This window comes from Dromiciops gliroides, chromosome 1 (genome assembly GCF_019393635.1).
Source record: "Dromiciops gliroides isolate mDroGli1 chromosome 1, mDroGli1.pri, whole genome shotgun sequence".
Classification (NCBI taxonomy): Eukaryota; Metazoa; Chordata; class Mammalia; order Microbiotheria; family Microbiotheriidae; genus Dromiciops; species Dromiciops gliroides.
This window is the reverse complement of record NC_057861.1, coordinates 280144377-280164633: the sequence shown is the minus strand read 5'-3', so window position 1 is coordinate 280164633 and position 20257 is coordinate 280144377. Positions and strand designations below refer to the sequence as shown.

Sequence of the window (20257 nt, the reverse complement as noted above, 5' to 3'; positions counted from 1 at the left end):
TGCCTTCACTTCACATGTTTTAATAAATTTTTTAAAAAAAGATTAAAACTCATCTAAATTTTATGTTACATTTTAAAACGTTTTATATACACAAAAAGTTTTATTTTTAGAATGTGACTATTAGTTTGAAATATTGTGTAATACAATGTCTGCTAAGTAGCCATTCCCAACACTGCCTTTACATCACCCTAAGACATTCCCAATAATAGTTCACATTCCTATGGAACCATATGGTGTAGTGGATAGAACACTGGGTTTGGAATCAGCAAGACTCATCTTCCTGAGTTCAAATCGGGTTCAGACACTTACAAGCTGTGTGACCTTGGCCAAGATAACTAATCCTGATTGCCTGGAGAAAAAAATGGGAAACCACTGAAGTATCTTTACCAAGAAAACCCCAAAATTGGGGCAAGAAGAGTTATACATGACTGAAAAATTACTGAACAAATGTTTCAAAATAATAATAACTCATGTTTGAATAGATTTCAATTTTTTTCAATTAACTTTACATTTTTTATGGTAAGGCCTATGATTTCATTGATAAAAGTTTCTTCCAGTGAGGAAAGAAAGTCTCCAAATGCATCTTGGGCTTTGGATCTGCAACTTATAATTTTAAAAGAGTTGCTTGGAACAGTAAGGTTAAGTCAGTCAATGAGTCAGTTATTATCAGTCAACTAGTCAACATTTATTAGTGACTGTCTCAGTGTCACACAGTTAGTATATATCAGAAGCAGGTCTTGAACCCAGGCACCTGACACCAAGGGTGGACATCTGAGAAAAAGGTTTGTGTGTGTGATTTCAATTGATTCTGATGAGAACCCAAGGGACATAGATTATTAGCCCCATTTGACAAATGAGGAAATTGAGGGCTAGAGAGATAAGTGACTAACTTTTTAAAACTTTCTCTCTCACACACAGACATGCAGAGTGGCAGAATCAAGAGTAGATGTTGTCCTGTATTTTTGAGTCTTTCTGTTTGAAATTTTAAAATAGCCTCTAAAATACATTTAACTTTGTGTGTATATGTGCGAGGGAGATTGTGTGCATGAGAGAGAAAAAATATCATAGTACATTTAATAAGGGAGAGATTAGTAGTTTCTCAAAAGGATTAAAGGATGCTGCAATTTTTAAAAAGTTAGAATCCTTGGTCTAACCATTGATGAAGTAGTATCATCTTTCCAAGCTCTTTGGCCTCTATTAGCTGAAAAAAAGGAATATATTGTAGTGGTCATGGTCCTGAGCATTTCCAGCTTTACAGAATCATTTTTGAATAAAGTGTCAAAAAGGACAATTTATTTGCCTTCATTTAAACTACAAGGTAAGGTCTTCTGGCAATTCAGATCCAAAAAACTCCTTACATTGTATATATATATATATATATATATTTTACTATAAAACAGAAGGCACAAAAAAAAAAGGAAAAGAGAACTTACTTCAGATAAACTGCTTCTCATAGTAGTACTTGTTAGCTTGTCTCCACTTACTGGAATAACTAACCCAGAAGGAGTGCTGAGGGCTCTCCCAATTTGACTCTTAGATGGGACAGACTTGCTCCTTTGAATATTAATAATCCTTTCCTTCTTTCCTTGGTTGCTAGGGGTAAGAGGTCGAGACAACAAACTGTTTGGAGTTACAGGTCTGCTTCCTGGAACTGTCAGTGTCTGAGGCCTGTTTGTCTGGGATATGAGAAGATGAGGCCTACTATTTGAGATACTGGAGACCCGTACTCTGCTGTCACCCGAAGGGGGTGATTTGTTTCCCTGGAGCTTGAGCTGAATGATTTTCCCTGTTTGGCTGGGTTCTGGAGGTCTTGTGCTAAGGCTTGGTGATGACTGAAGATTTCCTTGAAGGTCAGATGCAACTGAAATATTATGCATACTGCTTGGACTTCTAGCAAGTCTTCCTTCTTCCCACAATGCAAGGTCCTTTTCAATATCTACACCAGAAAAAAAAAAAAAGTATCATCTTCTTAAAACACTACTCAGATTGTCATCCATAAATTTGCTGAAGTAAGTGGCAAAGATGAATACATGGTATAAAATAAAATTTTCACAAGTAATGAAATATAGAGGAAATAAAAGCTTCATGGAAAGAATCAAGACTTTGGAGAGAGGCCAAATAGAAAAAGAAAAACATCAGAAATCAAGAACTTAGAGCCAAAAGAATGTGTATGTAAGGCAACTTAGCCAAACTTACTTCTGTGACAGTTTTTTCATCTCTTAAATGGGGATGACAACATATTGTTATTGATCATAATGAATATTTAGATAGAAAGTAATTTTTGAAATGTTAAAGTAAAACCAATGCTAAATTGACAGTACTAGTTTTTATTTTTTTCCATATCAAAAAGATAGAACAAAATAATATTTTGTTAATTTCATAGAAATGGATGAACATATATAAGCAAATACCCCTTGAAAACAGATATAAGGGCATGATTCAGTAGTTAAGAAATATATTTTTTGGTTTTTGTTAGATATAAAAGATTTCAAAAAATCTTACAGTTTTACTTATTACTAAGTAAATCTTCAAAATAGCTATACATTTAAAAATACTTTATAATGTGAACTTCAAAAGACATTGTAAACTCTCTTAGAAAAAGGGAATAGTGGCAAATCGAAATGTTTCAGACAGTCCATAATGATCATGAATACCTATGCAGCCTTTATACGGAAACCCCCTGCATGTATAGACATATTCATCCATTTTTAAAAAATGCTTAATTTTACAAAGTTCCAAGCAAGTATGAAAAAAATCCTATTTTTAGCTAATAGTTCTAACTCTAGCATCAGATGACATATTCTATTTTGGACAAGTCGCTTGACCTCCCAAGCCTCAGTTTCCTAATCTGTGAAATAAGAAGATTGAAATATACGGTCATTGAGGCCCCTATGATCCCATAACAATGAACAAATCATTCTATGAGCTTCAATTTTCTTATCTATAAAATGGGGATAATAATACCTATAATACCAACCTTGAGAGGAAGTGAGTGTTATAATGGGAAAAGCATAGGATTTGGAGTCTAGGATCGTAGTTTGAAATCTTGCCTCTGCCTCATACTATTTGTGTGACCTTGGGCCAGTCACTTAATCTCAATGACCCTTAGTTTCCTTATCTAGAAAATAAGGGGGTAGAACTTAGTGACTTTTGAGATACCTTCCATTCCAGGCTTGGTGCTTTATCCACTGTGCCACCTAGCTGCCCTGATTCACCTTTTTAGAAGGAATTTCCACTTTGAGTATTACTGAAGACTGTTTAAATCACAGGCAGAAACCTTTCTTTCTCATATTTGTTTAGTTGTTTTGTTTTCATTTTTTTTTAAGATTCCCTTTTTAAAATTTTGGGTTCCAAATTCTCTCCCTCACTCTAGTCCCTCCTCTACCTCTTGAGAAGGCAAGTGATATAATACCCATTATACAGATGGGGTCATAAATAGCATTTACATATTAGCCATGTTGCCAAAAAAAAAGCAATAAAAATGAATTGAAAAAAAATGTGCTTCTACTTGCAATAAAAGTTCACTTTTTATGCATTTAAACATAAAATGTACCACTAAATTAAGTTGATGCTATCAAATTCTTAAAATATCAAAAGTCTCAGAGAAGTTTTCAGCTATTAAAGCTTAAAACTATACTGTCTTTTGAGAAGCTCTGTATATGACCACTTCTCCTATTTACAAACTGGTTTACCAGAATAAAACAAACAGTGGGTACAGAAAGGCTTACTACAGTGTTGTTGGAGTTGTTCAGTTGTTTTTCGGTCATGTCTGACTCTATGTTCCCATCTGGGGTTTCCTTGGCAAAAATACTGGAGTGGCATAGTATTTCTATCTCCAGCTCATTTCAGAGATGAGGAAACTGAGGCAAACAAGGTGAAGTGACTTGCCCAGGATCTCAGAGCTAGGAAGTGTCTGATGCTGGATTTGAACTCAGGTCTTCTTTATTCCAGGCTAAGTACTCTATCTACTGTGCTACCTGGTTACTATTACAATGTAAACAATCTTTTCCCCCCAACCTTGTAAAAAATTGACAATATTTTTACATTTACATTTTATATTACATTTACTTTTGACATTTGCACTTTACCTTTTTTATGGTACTTGATGTTATATGGCTTTGGCATGCACCACTAGGTCTACTCTCAGTGATCTGAGAATGCTTCTGTGATTATTCCTCTGTCTGTCCTTCTTTATACTGTCCATAATAAAGTTACAAACATTTCATAAACTGAGGCAAACAGGGTAAAGTGACTTGCCCAGGGTCACACAGCTAAGAAGTATGTCTGAAGCCAGATTTGAACTCAGGAAGATTCATCTTCCTACATTAAAATCTGGCCTCAGACACTTAAATAGCTGTGTGATGCTGGGCAAATCACTTCACCCTATTTGCCTCAGTTTCCTCATCTGTAAAATGAACTGGGAAAGGAAACAGAAAACCACTCTAGTATCTCAGCCAAGAAAACCACAATAGTTGTCATGAAGATTCAGACATGACTGAACAACAAGAACAACAAATGTGATAGGTATATAAAGCCTTTGCAAAGCTTAAAGCAATATCCAAATTCAATTCATGTAATATTATAAATGTCAGTTACTATTCACACTCATGTATAAGACATTGATTTTTGACAATAGAAATTCCTCAGAATCTATTCCTAGTACAGTAGAAAGATCTGTGGGCCTTATAGTTAGAGGAACTTGGTTCAGATCTCACCCCTGACACTTACTACCTGGATGACCTCAGGAAAGTTTCTTCTATTTCCTGGGCTTCAATTGTCTCATCTGCAAAACGAAATGGATTAGACTAAATTGACCCTGAGGTCCCTTCCAGCTCTAGGTCCACGATGGTATGAAATAACTAACATATGGGAGTTAAATACAAGGAAGTGTAAGATGAATGGAAAAGAAAGATAGAAGCAAAGTTCTAGGAGAAATCTGAGGAGTAAAAAGTTCATGGGGGTGGGGAGGAAGAAAGAAAGGGAGCAAAGAAGGATGGAGGGAAGGAAGGAAGGAAGGAGGGAAAGAAGGAAGGAGGGAGGAAAGGAAGGAAGGAAGAAAGGAAAGAAGGAAGGAAGGAAGGAACAAAGGAAGGAAAGAAGGAAGGAAGGAACAAACGAATGAAGGATCAGATTTTATTACTAGGGAATTAAGGTTTAATCTCCCCTCTTAATTATTCCCTTTAGATATTTCTCCCAGGCCAATAAGAAAAGAGCCTCCACTGTTTCTCTGTCTTTCTTCACATATTCTACTTCACCCAGTCCCATCTCCATTTGTTGAAGTACTTCCATGACTCTAAATTCATATTTTGTTACCACTTCCTTTAAAGAAGTTTCTCTGATCACCTGTTTTCTTCCCTTCTTCCTTCCTTAAAAAGGGTCCCTCATACTTCCGGCACCCCAATATCAAGGCGAGTCACCCAAATAGCTCTCGGTATATCCAATTTTGGCCCTTATAACACATATACATATAGTTAAAACACACATGTTATTGATTATTTTTCATGGATATATTAGCACTGGACATGAATATTTCGCTTCTGTTGAGATTTGGAAAGTATGGTTACTAGATTTATTAACAAAGCAGACAATCTCAATCATATTCACAGTCATTTATTATATTAAGACATAGGCTTTATCTGTCTGGTTCTGGGGCCCAGGGGAAGCACTTAAAATTAGGGTAAATTATATTAGTAATGTTCAGCTTAAAAGACATATTCAGAAGAACACATTCCAAATGGCTAGCTCTATCTCCGAGGATGTCATCTCTAACCTTTCATTGATCCAAATCTTTTGCTCCTTCAAAAAGGGTAATTATTGGGTATATATCTAGAAAGGCAGTTAGAGATATTTCTTAGTGTTGTGATTTAATCTTAAACTAATCTAATTGAAACATTGACCTCATAAAATCAGTGGGCAATTTTGATTTTACCTTTTGAGATAATTATGCCTTTACATTCACTTCCATTAAGCTTTTAAAAAATCAATACCTGTCAGTTTGGAATTTGTAAAATACCTGTCTACAGTCTTCAAGGTTACTGAGTAAGAATGTGAACTTCATAATTTAAACCAAACATACAATGTATTCTTTTAAAATTAAATTAACCTGTGTCTTTGCAAAATGACTACAGGACTAGGGGTCACTGACTTCCTGAACTATGACTCAGAAGAGAGTACACAGGAAAACTGATATGCAATACCCATGTGTTTAATGTATATCATATTCTTAGGCCATGTTTCCTTAATTTAAAAAAAAGTGATTGATTTTATAGATAAGTAATATTTCTAGTCATTTCATTTCTCTACATGTAAGAAAACAGATTTCCACCCAAAATGCATGGACACAAATAGATTTCTTATTTGTTTCTCCTAACATATGTCTCTGATTTTCTTTCAGAAACAATTCTGTCATCTTTGAAAAGAAAAAAGCCTACTTTCCTATTTCACCCTTGTATAATTTGAGACACATTAAATAGTTATAACAAAATTCAACCTATGCCTAAGAATTGTTTCTGAATCTTTAAAATGTACATAAAATGTAGCCAACAAAGAAGTACAATTACACAAACGCAAAAATACACACACATGCACATATATACATATATATGTATATCTATCTGTATGTATGCATGTATTCTAGTTAAATACCAGAGTGACTTCTCATTTCATACAATATTTGCGATTTGTCTTTGTAGACAAATTTCTTATTTATTAAAATAATTCCAGAATTATTGAGAAAAACTCAAATACAAGTGAATATACAAAAACAGCCAAATTGGGTGAATTAATATTCTGAGATAAATGTTTTTTCAAATCCTTGAAAAAATATGTAATAAAAATATGCCATTAGAAAAAAAAGGTAAATTTCAGAAGAAGTAACTTTGTATAACATTAATTATCAAACAAAAGAAGAATCTAACCACCCCCACCCTACTCCACCCCATATAAATCAGAAATTGGGAGGGAAAAATCTTAGCATCATAAGACTAAAGACCAGGAAGAATTTAAGTAAATTTAACCTATTAAAATATTTTAGAAATTTGTCTTACTGTTTCTAGGAAAATATTAAAAAGGTGGCTTTGCTTTCTATGGACAGATTCTTAACTACCATTATTCTTATATGAGCTTCTTTCCCTGAAAGTATGATTCATATTTTATGATTGTCTTAGAATCAAATATGGAACAAAGACTAAATGCTGTTAGGGAGGTGTGAATTATTGCAGATAAGAACAATCACTTGTTCTTAATATAATCTTTCACAAATGCTTTTATATGCACTAAAAATTCATTCATTTAAGTTTTATAAAAGAAAGGCCTGGACTTTAATCTAAACTTATGATCTACTCCAACATGCAAAACCGTGCATATATATATAGTAGGTATTAATAAATTCATGTTTCATTCATCCATGCAGTGTTAAATTTAAGATACACACATGTATCTACAAGGCTTTTGGCACCATGTGAAAGTACTATAGATAAGTACTACTTAAGAGACTAAGAACGCACCCCAAAATGGATAAAACCCCACAACCCAGAAATTAAGTGCAAGCACAAGACCATGAGTCTGCCCAATGCTTTAAGAATATAGCTTGATCAATTGATACTGATATTTTTGAACAAATGCATTGTCTATCTGGCATATCAAAATGAGACAATTCAAATAATAAACCTGCACAACGGTAAAAACACTGGCCGTTTATTTCTGGACTTTTATTTGTCCTCAACTTAATCCATGTCATTTTTATTAGTGGATAAAGTAGAAATGATTATTTTAAATGAGAGCCTTAAAGAGCAACTTCAAGGTGAGTGGAAGATCGACTGGTGATGAGCTAAAAGATCTACCAGGCCCCAAGGGCAAGAAAATTGAGAAGGAAGACAATGACAGGCTAAGATATGAAGAGTTATAGGCAGAAAGACACAGGATATTGAAAATAATGCCAAGAAGCATGAACTCTAAATTAAAGTTGATGGGCCATCAGTACAAAGAGCAGAAACGGAGATGATGTAGATGTGAACATAAATAAAGGAAGACAGTTTTCTTACAAATTTTGAATCAACAAGAAGGTAAGAAGACCAAAGGGAAAAAAGGAACGAGATTAGGAGACAGAGATAAAAATTTTATTTATATACATGAAATAGAAAGTCTATATATTAGAGAGAGATCAAAGGAAAATCAACAAAGGAAAAAAAATACATATCCAGAACATGGGACCAGAGAAGGAAAAATTGAAATTCATACCAAGCCTGTGAGTTGGGTAATACATAGTAAAATGCAGATCAACAAAAACAAACAAACAGAAAAAGAGGTCTGGGTCTGAGGTGGAGAGGGAAAATGAGGAAGTCAGCTACCATTGAGATAAAAAGATTGAGAGGGCAGATGATGTTAGCTCATTCAAACAGAGGTCTTCAGCAACATAAATGAAAGAGTAATGAAGGTTAGAAGAAAGAAAGAAGGGGGGAAGAAGGAAGAGAGAAGGAGGAGAGAGACAGAGAAACAGAGAGAGGGAGAGAGAGAGACAGAGAAACAGAGAGAGAGAGAGAGAGAGAGAGAGAGAGAGAGAGAGAGAGAGAGAGAGAGAAAGAAACACACAGAGACAGAGAAACACAGAGAAACAGAAAGAGAGTGAGAGATTAAAGGCAAGTATTCAATAAGACAGTATTTATTTTACAATGTCATGCTGGGAGAAATGTGGTAAAATTTAAAAGTGAAATGAAAATCAATATGGACAAGGAGCATGTTTGGAGAAACCTCCTTGTGGCAAGGCATCACTGGAGTTGCTTTCTGTTAAGTACATGGTACGCCAATCACAAATGCCCTTGAATTTAGTTCTCCCTGTTGTACTGACAGCTTCACTAATTCTCAGGTCACCCTAAGGGATAGATATTGTACTATAATAACAGACTGAAAAAAATAGCACTTGTTGTAATGACAGTGGGGATTAGCCCAAGAGAACACGTTTCTTTAGAGCTCAAAACTGCAAATACAGATTCTTGCTTGCTAGCAAAATTTTAAAAGACTAGAGGAAACTAATTAAAGCATTTCTTTACTTTAGACAAATAAGACAGCCCTATCAACCATATACATATAGGCATAGGTGCATATATATCTGATTGTATGTGTGTATATATATGCATGTATATATACACACATACATATATAGGCATATGAGTCAGCTAGGTGGCTGGGTGGATAGAGTGCTGGGCCTACAGTCAGGAGGATCTGAGTTCAAATCTGGCCTCAGACTGTGTAACTCTGGGCAAGTCATTTAACATCTGTTTGCCTTAATATGCTGGAAAAAGCAAATCATTCTAGTATCTTTGCCAAAACACACACACACACACACACAAAACCCTCACCAAACCCATATTCAGCTTTGGCATGTTATAATCCATGGGGTCATGAAGAGTCAGACACAATTGAACAGTAACAGAAACATCAAAGTATCACAGTATCTATGTGTGTATATATTTCAATTCAATATTGGAGATATAGCTGTGGAGTTCTTTGAAGATGCCCAAAGTATTGTTGTACTTACTCTACCAAGGTGGTCTACAAAGATTTTTCTTTCCTCCTTTTTGTGAAGGTCTCAAGATCTATTAGGTATATATCCATTTTCATTTCTTAGAAAAAATAAACTAGTGAACTTTAAGGAACAAAGATTTTTGGGGACTGACATCTTGAAAAGGGCCAAACCACTTCATATTAAATAAGAATAAATATTCCATTCTCCTGAAGGTATGCCCATTTTCAGAACCACACTCCAAGCAAACATCTTTTGAGATCTTGACATGACTGAACATTGGGGTTTATTACCCTTTTTTGCATGTGTTTGCATTTTGAGAAAATAGCTAGGACCAAGAATCAAGAGGAGCCAAAAAAATTTCCATCCAGGCCTAGGAAACTAAATGCCAGCATTTTCAGCAGAAAAATTAATTCTTGGGAGATGTCCAGTCCAATTTTGCATACTCCTGAGCTTCAGAAGACCAAGATAAGCATTTGAAACCTTGGATTTTTTTTTCCCATACTAAATACAAGACCCAAACCGTTTTTGGCACTGTGTCATAGCTAATACATTATTTCAGATGTCAATACATTATCAATACTTTTCAGACCCACCCAAGTATACCCTGTTTGACTCATCCTGGGCTTGTTGTCATTTAGCTCAGTGAAATTATCAAATATACCACTCCTGGCTCCTCATGTCACTGGGAATGCAGTCTCATTATTTTCAAAGTCCCAAGGCTTCTAGTGTGTGCTGGACCAATCATATACAAAAGTCCATTTGCAGTCAATTGGAGGCTTGTGTCAGGTTAATTGAAGCCTCTGACATCCATAGTTTATCTCACACTGATGGTGTATTCTTTCCTACCAGGCTGACAGAACAAGAGGCTGGCTATTTCACTTTCTCCAACCATATGGGGCTGGACAGTTACAGAGATTGACTTGTTCTTTCTCAGCTCCCATTAACTGATAGTTACTAACAGATTTCTATTTAGATAAGGCTATTAGGCTGATGATACCATACACTTGAGTAGAGTTCTAAAATAGCTAGGTTCAAATCCTGCTTTGACTCATACTGACTATATGACCCTGTATAGTCACAACCTCCAAGTACCCCAGACCCATCTCCACGAATTTAAGTTGCAAAGCTGCTTATCTCTATCGGTAAAGGTGCCTGGTACTATACTAGGTGATTTATAAATATTATTTCATTTGATCCTCACAATAACCTTATGAGGTGCCATTATTATCCCAATTTTCATTTCTGGAATCTGAGGCAAACAAAGATTAAGTGACTTACCAGGGTCACAGAGCTAGTAAATATCTGAGGTTGGATTTGAAATCTTATCTTCTTGACTACACACCCAGAATTCTATCCACTGTATCATATGACTATTACAGCAACAAGACTGGGCTCCTAGTCCAATAGAATTCTATAGATACTGAACCAGAGGATTTAGTGATGGAAGGACTTTGTGGCAATCTAGTCTGACACCTCCTCACATAAACACACCCCATTTTATTTACCAAGTATTGGGGCCCGGGACATTTAGAGTGACTTGTTCATGATTACAGAAAGAAATCACAGGATCAAAGGTGGCAAGCATTATGGGATCTAAATTCTAACCTTTATTGTAACCTTCTACTTTTCCAGATGAAAAAATTGTAATCCATTATGGTTAAATTACTTCCCCAAAGTCACATGGCTTAGAAAGAGCATCTGAATGGAGATAGTCTGATTTCAGTCAATGTTCTTTCAATTGTACCAATTTCATCTAGATACTAGATTTAAACTCAAGTTCCATTATTCCAATTCCAATGCTATTTTTTCTTTTATGCTACAAGGACAGAAAAAAAATAGTTTTCTATATTGAGTCATTCCCCAACTGTGACTGCCAGGAAAAGAGATCCCTCGCATGCAGACATGAATAATATGTTGAAAGAAGAAAACTAAATAGAAAATAATGACAGGAAGAATGATTTGCATATTAAAGTTGATGAAAAATCAGTAGAAAGACCGAAAAAGATATAACACCGTAAATCTGAACATACAACTGGTCCTCAATTTCAGGTTTCTCTTTTATTTCTTTTTCTTTTTCTTTTCTTTCTTTCTTTCTTTCTTTTTTTTTTTTTTTTGGTGAAGCAATTGGGGTTAAGTGACCTGCCCAAGGTCACATAGCTAGTAAGTGTCAAGTCTGAGGCCAGATTTGAACTCAAGTACTCCTGACTCCAGGACTGGTGCTTTATGCACTGTGCTACCTAGCTGCCCCCATCAGGTTCTAAGAAGGAAGGAAGAAAAATGAAAGAAGCATCTACTAAGCATCTCCTATGGGCCAAGAAATTTAAAAATATTATCTAATTGGATTCTTACAACAGTCCTGTGAGGCAGGGGCTATTATTATCCCCATTTTACAAAGGAGAGAACTGAAGCAGACAGAGATTAAGTGACTTACCTTGGATGACTGGGCTAGCTAGTATTTGAGGATGGATTTGAATGAACTTCTTTCTGACTCTAAGCCTGGTGCTCTATCCTTTGTGTCACCTATCTGTGGCATCCTGACAGTATCACTGCCTTTAATATAGGAATACTAGAAGTATTATGTATATTTTGCCATGGGCTGATAAACAGCTAGGTGGCACAGTAGGGCTTGGAATCCAGAAGACTCATCTTCATAAGTTCAAATCTGGACTCAGACACTTTTTAGCTGTGTGACCCTGCCAAGTCACTTCACCTTCTTTGTATCAATTCATCAAACTGTAAAATGAGCTGGAGAAGGTAGTGGCAAACCACTTCAGTATCTTTCCCCAGAAGACCCCAAATGGAGTCATTAAGAGTGAGAAACACCTGAACAACAACAACTCCTCCTATTCTCCCTCTTATGTGGGACAGCTAGGTGGTTATGGGTAGTGCACCAGGTCTAGAGTCACAAGCATCTTCTTCCTGATTTCAAATATGGCCTCAGACTCTTACTAGCTGCGTGACTCTGAGAAAAGTAATTTAACCCTGTTTGTCTTGATTTCTTCATTTGCAAAATGAGCTAGAGAAGGAAATGACAAAGCATTCCAGTACCTTTACCAAGAAGAACTCAAATGGGGTCACAAAGAATTAGACACAACTGAAACAACCAAACAACAACATGGATTGATATATCTGGAGTATTTTGTTCCATTCTGAGTTCCACATTTTTCTACAACCATTGACAATACCAGTTTGAACATATCCAGAGGAAGAAAAGAAGACAAGTGTATTCCCTATTCAGATTGGTTCAAAAAATGGAAAAGGTTTTGTGTAGGGGACAAAAAATGAGAGAGATGACAGCGATCTTCAAGCAATTGAAGGGCCATCCTGGGAAAAGATGTGATTTATTGGGTTTGACCTTATGAGACAATCATTAAGTACAATGGAAAGAAGTTGCTGAAGGGCAGATAGAAAGGGAAAACTCTCATCCTGGGATCTCTCCAAAGTGCCATGGGCAAGCTTGGGAGGTAGAACATCTCCCTCAGAGCAAAGTTTTTAAGCAGAGACTGGCTATCTACTTTTGGATGAAGTTGTAGACAAAATTATTATAAGTTGGACCAGATGACCTTTGGGCTATTTTCTATTTCCATGACCATGATTCTAAGAATGGGCTACCTAAATGAGGCAAATAGGTTGTTAGTGTTGAGTCTCGTAGAACTGAATTCAAATCCAGCCTCAGACATTTACTAGCTCTGTGACCCTGGACAAGGCACTTAAACTCTGTGTGCTTCAGCTCCCTCATCTATAAAATGGAAATAGCATCTACTTTGTAGTGTTGTTGTGAGGTTCAAATGAGCTATTTGTAAAGCACTTATTGCAGTGCCTGGCATACTGGAGAAGTACTGGAGAAATGCCACTTCTCCCCCCCTCCCAAATTTTGGAGAGATTAACTAGAAGTGTGGTTCTTGGGGGCAGCTAGGTGGCAAAGTAGATAAAGCACCAGCCCTGGATTCAGGAGGACCTGAGTTCAAATCCAGCCTTAGATACTTGACACTTACTAGCTGTGTGACCCTGGGCAAGTCACTTAACCCTCATTGCCCTTGCCCTCCCCCCTGCAAAAAAAAAAGTGTGGTTCTTAGCTTTGATCCATAGATCCCTTGTGAATGGATATTGGACATCAATAAACATGGAGGGGGAAAACTTTATTTTAGCCTCGAACTGAAGTTTAGGATTTCCTTCAATTTATAACATGATTCAGAAAAGGAGCCCATAGATGTCAGCAGACTACCAAAGGGATCGATGATGCAAGAAATGTTGAGAATTCCTGCACTAAGATGGATCCTTGAATTATTGAGTAAGTATGTTATCCATGTGAGAGCTTTGAGTGCAGAGGGGAAGGGGTGCCCATGTAGGAATGGGGGGAATGGTAGAGACAGAGAAAAGAAAGTGACTCCAGCTTCTGAAGCTAATTTCAAGGGCTTGAAAGCAGTTAATAGTCACTGAGCTCCCTTTTTTTCAATATGGACAAATGTTATTAAGAATCTATTGTGTTACACTTACTAGCTATGTGACCCTGGGCCAGTCACTTAACCCCAATTGCCTCACCAAGAAAATAAACAAACAAACAAGAATCTATTGTGCGAAGTGAGCAGCTAGGTGGCACAGTGGAGAGAGTGTTGGGCCTGGAGTCAGGAAGACTCATCTTCCTGAGTTCAAATCCAGCCTCAGACATTTACTAGCTGTGTGACCCTGGGAAGTCGCATAGGACCATTTGTCCCAGTTTCCTTACCTATAAAATGAGCTGGAGAAGGAAACAGCAAAATACTCCAGTTGTCTGTTACAAGAAAACTCCAAATGGGGTCACAAAGACTTAGACACAACCGAACAATAAGAAAGTGTTATTACTAAACTATAGCATCTAGAAGACATCAGTAACTAGTGCCTCATTCATTTACTTTTTTCTGCCTATATAATCTTTATGAGAATGACCTATGCATTTAATGAGAGTATCTTAGAAAAAAATAAAAGGAAACAAGCTAACTTGGACCAAAGATTTTCTATAGCAATCTGTATCTTTCACAATCATCCAAGTAACTGAAAGATAGAAAGAATACAAGATTCTGTTGTGTGTGTTTGGGGACTATTTTTTCTTTTATAAAGGCTTTTGACTCAGTAGAATAAAATGTATTCTCAAGGGCTCCAACAAAGTGTTCATCACATAAATATTAATATCATACAAGGTTCCTAGGCAGATGGAACCAGCCACCATAGAGATTTGTGCAACAAGTGAAGCATAAAACAAGGAGATATATGCTAAAAAAAAAAAAAAAAGCTGTGATGGATAAAGTCTTTCAATGAGTCCAAATGGAAGAGATATTCTTTCTAGCAGGTGAGATGGTACAGTTTTTCAATAATTGTGATGACATCAACTTTCAGAATATTAGAGGTAGTCCTCAGTTCTCTGAGCCACAGAAAAAACCAAATGGATGGAGAGTCACTATCACTCAACTTATGACAATGGATTAAGTTAGTCCATTATATATACCTTAGACAAGAACCCCATAACAAAAATGACTTGGGATATGATTTGAATTAGAGTGGGGGAGGGTTCTTAGGGAATCACAAAGTTATTTTTAAGTGTTTTGATAACTGCATTTATTAAAATATAAATGTATTTATTTAATCTAGACAGCTAGGTAGCAAAATGGATCAAGTAATGGGCCTGGAGTCAAGAAGACCTAAGTTCAAATCTAGTCTCAGACACTTACAACTAGCTGTATGGCACAGTCTCTGTCTTTCTCGGCTTCCTCAGTTATAAAATTGGGGAAATAATACTGCCTTGCAGAGCTGTAGTGAAGCTTAAATGAAATAATATTTGTTAAGTGCTTCGTACAGTTCCTGGAACATAATAGGCACTTAATAAGTGCTTATTCTTTTTACCCCTGTTCCCTCACCCCCCACTCCATATTTCAATATAATTATGTATCATATTAATACACATGATTAATAACTTAACATGCAAGTAGTAACATTGTTGTTAATATTTTATGCATTTAAACCATTATTCTTCATCAGACTGTCAAAGTGGCCAACAAACCTAACCCCTGAAATAGGAGGAAAGAACAGTCTGGATTGAATTTGGGAAACTGTACAGTGATTTCAAAGATTCCAAACTGCCCCCTACCATATAGACACACAAACACATGCACAATTTTTACACCAGTATTTCACCAAGGATACTATATTGCTAAGCATCATGAAATATTGCGATTTCCAAAGAATAACAATTGTGGATCACCCAATGGGCAATGGAAGAATACATGATAGGTATAAAGAGGTTACAGCATTTTCCCATTGATAATTTGTAAGCAGGAAGTAACAATAGCTCCAGCTTTGTAAGGAACTCTGCTAGAAGGATCTTTTAAATAATAGTGACAACCAAGCAGAGTCAATCTAAGATGTAGGGAATATATTATGTATATACTACTTAATATCTTTTTTTAAAAAGTTGAATCTCCTCTCACTTTGGCTCGAAATCATTTAATGTCATTTGACAGGTTACTTGGTATTTAAAACAAACAAGTGAAGTTATTCAGTGGTGCTTTTCTGAAATTCCATTTAGACATTATAAGCCTTATAATTTCAAGCCTGAACATGTTTTCCCTGACTTCTCTATTAAAACTAAAAGAAAGGTACTATTCATTTTTCCCCATGACATTCTCAAATATTCAATAAACCCATACATACCAGCAAGATGCTTCTCCATGCTCTGTAGTTCCTTCACAGCTAAGGAATCTTTCAAGAGTTTTAAACTTGTTGAGCTCCCACTTCTAGTAGCCAGGTTAGCCAGGTCCCATACTGGGGGGCACTGAAATAATGGGGAAAAACTCAGGTAGATATGGAGGTACAATATACTTGTGTTTCTCCAGTGTTTACACCTTCAACAGCAAAAAGAATTAGTTTTTTCTAATTGTTTTCATTGGAAGAAGAATTACAGTAATTTACTTTTTAAAGGTGTTTTAATGCTTACAAACACTTTCTTCTCAATAACTATTAGAGATAAGTGGCATCTCTATTGTACAGATGAGGAAAGTGAGGCAGATAGAAGTTAAGTGACTTATCCAGAGTCACATAGTGACATAACCAGAATTTAAACTCAGGTCTCAAGTCCAAGACCAGGATTATTTCTAAAATGAGATGTGGTCACAGGCACACATAAATTTTCTCAAACTCCATCACTAAATAATTCCCGATTTCCTTTTCCCTTTGTCCAGCCTTGAGAGCTTCCTTTGACTATTTAGAGAATCATTGAGCCCTCCAAACTATCTATGCCAGTAAAATACCTATAGCAGCCAAAATGCTAGTATTATTCCAGGGTAAGGAACTACAACCTTGAAATTCACATAGTCTCTAGATCAAAGTCACCACCCAATATGGGGGCATGTAACTGAATGTGGGGGTTGTGAAAAAATTACCAACAGTAAAAGGTTATGTATACCTATTTGATATACCTATATACCTGGGAGTCATATAAAGATTTCTCAGGCAAAAAGGAGTCATGAGTGAAAAAAGTTTAAGAAACCCTGCTCTAGATGTACCAGTGGAATGAAATAGCCTTTGCCCACTATAGGACTTGCTCATTTTGTTTTCCCATCTATCCAAATATGAATATATTGTAGGATATTTCCCAAACTACAGGCTTTCACACTGCTCATACTACTCAACTCTACAAATACTGATTCATGGTCTCTTTTTTTATTTTTACTATATCTTTTATCTCTCTACATCTTTGTCTCTGGGTTTGTCTGCCTGTTTTGTCTGTATCTGTTGCTGTTACTGTCCCTCTGTCTTTGTCTCTCATCTCTTTGTCTCTGTCTCTACTTCCCTTTGTCTCTCAATGTCTATCCCTCTCTGTCTCAATTTCTACCTCTCTGGTTTTTTTGTCCATCACCTCTCTCCCCCCATTTCTCTCTTTCCATCTCTGTCTCTCTGTACCTCTGTCTCTCTCTGTCTATCTATGTCTGTCTCTGTCTCTGTATCTCTGCTGACTCTGTCTTTCTGTCCCTGTCCCTCTGTCTCTGTCCCTCTCTGTCTCTGTCTGTCTCTCTCAGTCCCCCCATCCTTCACTTCTCCCTGTCTTTTCTTCTACTTCACTGGCTTGGTGATTAGAAGTAATGCTCCATTATAGATCTCTGATTATTGCACCAAATCACAATCACCACCAGCTGGAGAACTGATAATATCCCCTTATAGCATAAGGAGTAATTAACAGTTATGGGAAGCTTTGCCCCTTTTTTTTCCTTTCTTGCATAGCTGTCTGCCTTTCAAGTTGGCCATCAGCCAGAATTCAACATGATTCCTCAAAGAATATTGGTAAATATTGGCTTTTCAGTTTTATCATTTTTACTAAAACTCATTTTCATAAGGTGATTTTTTTTTTGTGGAGCAATGAGGGTTAAGTGACTTGCCTAGGGTCACACAGCTAGTAAATGTGTCAAGTGTCTGAGGTCAGATTTGAACTCAGGTCCTCCTGAATCCAGGGCCAGTGCTTTATCCACTGCACCACCTAGCTGCCCCCTTATAAGGTGATAATTTTTTAAATTTGATTTCATCTAATTTTACAGTGATGAAAAAAATTTTTTTTCCAGCTGGAAACCGAAGCAATTATTACTGGACTGGCATGATGGGAGAATAAAAATTAATCAGTTTTTCTACCTCTGTGCATGTTTTTAATGATTTGTTTAAAAAATGACAGCATGGTCACAGCTATGTCTATGATGTTAGTAATAATCAAAGTAAAATACAATAATAGTAACAACTGCAATAATCATCCTTTAAGAACTACATACTATACTAAATGATTGACAAATATTATCATATTTGATTATCACAATAACCCTAGGAAGCAGATAATGTTATTATCGCCAGCTGAGGAAACTAAGGTAAACAATTCATTGACTTGCCCTATGCCACCCCAATAGTTTTCTCTGTTATGGCTTCCTTATTTGGGGTTCTTATTCTCCTTTGGAAATGAAGTCTATACCAAGAGATTTCACTTGTCAGTAACCTGATCCATAGGACATGTGATTTTACTGGGTTAATAGGTAAGAACAATAACATTAATTAAAGCCAACAGAGGCCTTGCAATAACCATTGTAGGGATACTTTACAGAGCAAAACAAAAAAATTAATTTGGAGGAACAAATTTATATCAAGGGAAATATGAAAAATGTTTGGACCACAGATGGAGTAATAATATCAACTTTTACTATAAAATAGTAATTATTAAAACAAAATAATATTGTTAAAAAAAACCCCAAACCAACAACAAACAGAAAAGTAGATGAATTGAATAGACTAGAACAAGAAGAGTTATAATGAAACTCTAAAAATTAATGTTTCATGAACCTGAAAATTTCAATTATTTTCAAAGAAATTTTAGAAAAACTGTAAAGAAAATGTGGCCAAAATTAATTAGTAACAATCATCATTCCCTTACAGTATGCTATGTGAGGTGAGAAGCACTATTGCCCCTCAAAAGGACCCCAGTCAATCAGATTGGCAAAATCCCTAAACTCCTTTAACCTTTGCTCTTTGCTTTTGGAATGTGATGGATTCAAATGACCTCCTCAAGTGAGGGCAGTTAAGAAGCTGACCCAATTTAGGGAGTTCTAGGCTGTTTCAATGATGTTTCAATGCTCTGGCTTTTCAGAACTAACAAAAACCTTTGCATATCCTTCCTTTCTGTATGCATGTTCTTCCTGAAGACTCCAAGTCAATTACTGCACTGCAGGAAATGGTTTGAATTTAGCATTGTAATGTAACGATTGGAATAACGCCACCTGCTGGATACTAACTGTAGAAGAGTTCTGCCCATGAAGCGAAGGTCTTTGAGGGCAAGACCAGGAGTCTTGTCTTTGGTATCAGGAAGTGACGCGGACTAGTGGGAGGAGGAAGGAAGAGACTGGCGCGGAGTCTCGGGACTCTCTTTCCTGAGGACGCTGGCGGAGAAGGGAGCTAGAAATGTGCTCTCCCTTTAATAGATAGGAATCTAGGCCTTTCTCTCTCTCTTTACCAAACTCTTATTCTCCTTAATAAATGCTTAAAAGTCTAACTCTTGCTAAAGCTTATAATTTATTGGCGACCACTCATAGATATTTTAGACAGACTAGCTAGAATTTTAGCCCTTAACAGATGGCTGACCACGAAGAGGAAAGCTAAACCTGTCTTCTGATCTTCTGGTTGGGTAAGAAATTTCCCCTCCCTCTCCCTTTAACTGCTAAGTACTGGCGTACTGGCTGTGTTTTCCCTTTAAATTTTTTCGAATGGACCTTTTAAACTCCCTAATTAGCCTATTTTTGATTTTAGTCTGTTTAACCAGACAAATGGGAGATAAGATCATGTTAATGCTTTGTTTTTGTGGATTTTCTATTTTTCTTTTTATTTTTGTTAAAAGAGCCAGCAACTTACTCACACAAGGAAATATCTCTCCCTCTCCCAACCATGCTTTTTCAGAGAAACCTGAAGAGATTCCCGCAGCTTTTCCCAGTTCTAACACTAATTGTTGCTCTAATTTTGCATGCCTGGAGGCAATGACCCACCCTCTAGAAGCTTTTAATCCCCTAGCACCTGGAGGCAAAGTGGGGGAAGAGGAATCCAGGCCTGAGTTCAAAATCAAGTCTGATTCAAATTGCTCTGGTCCCTCCCCTCCTCTCCAGACCCCACCCTCTACTCCTCCTATGGCCAAGCCCATTGCTTCCCCTGCCTGGGAAGTCCAGAGATCTGATGCGCATGCTC

At 36.5% G+C, this 20257-nt stretch overlaps 1 protein-coding gene across 5 annotated transcripts in view; it reads right to left on the bottom strand.

Moving 5' to 3' along the window:
* The window catches only part of C1H8orf34 (chromosome 1 C8orf34 homolog), a 457453-nt gene that overhangs the window by 39543 nt on the left and 397653 nt on the right, over positions 1-20257 (bottom strand). For 4 of the 5 annotated variants that reach the window (XM_043968402.1, XM_043968396.1, XM_043968410.1 and 1 more), the window contains 2 exons: positions 16208-16328; positions 1434-1936 (listed from right to left, as the gene is read on the bottom strand). In XM_043968402.1, coding sequence (XP_043824337.1) covers positions 1434-1936; positions 16208-16328 — 624 coding nt within the window. Of the gene's footprint in view, positions 1-1154; positions 1202-1433; positions 1937-16207; positions 16329-20257 lie in introns of all 5 variants that reach the window. The other variant, XR_006353330.1, reaches the window with a different exon arrangement.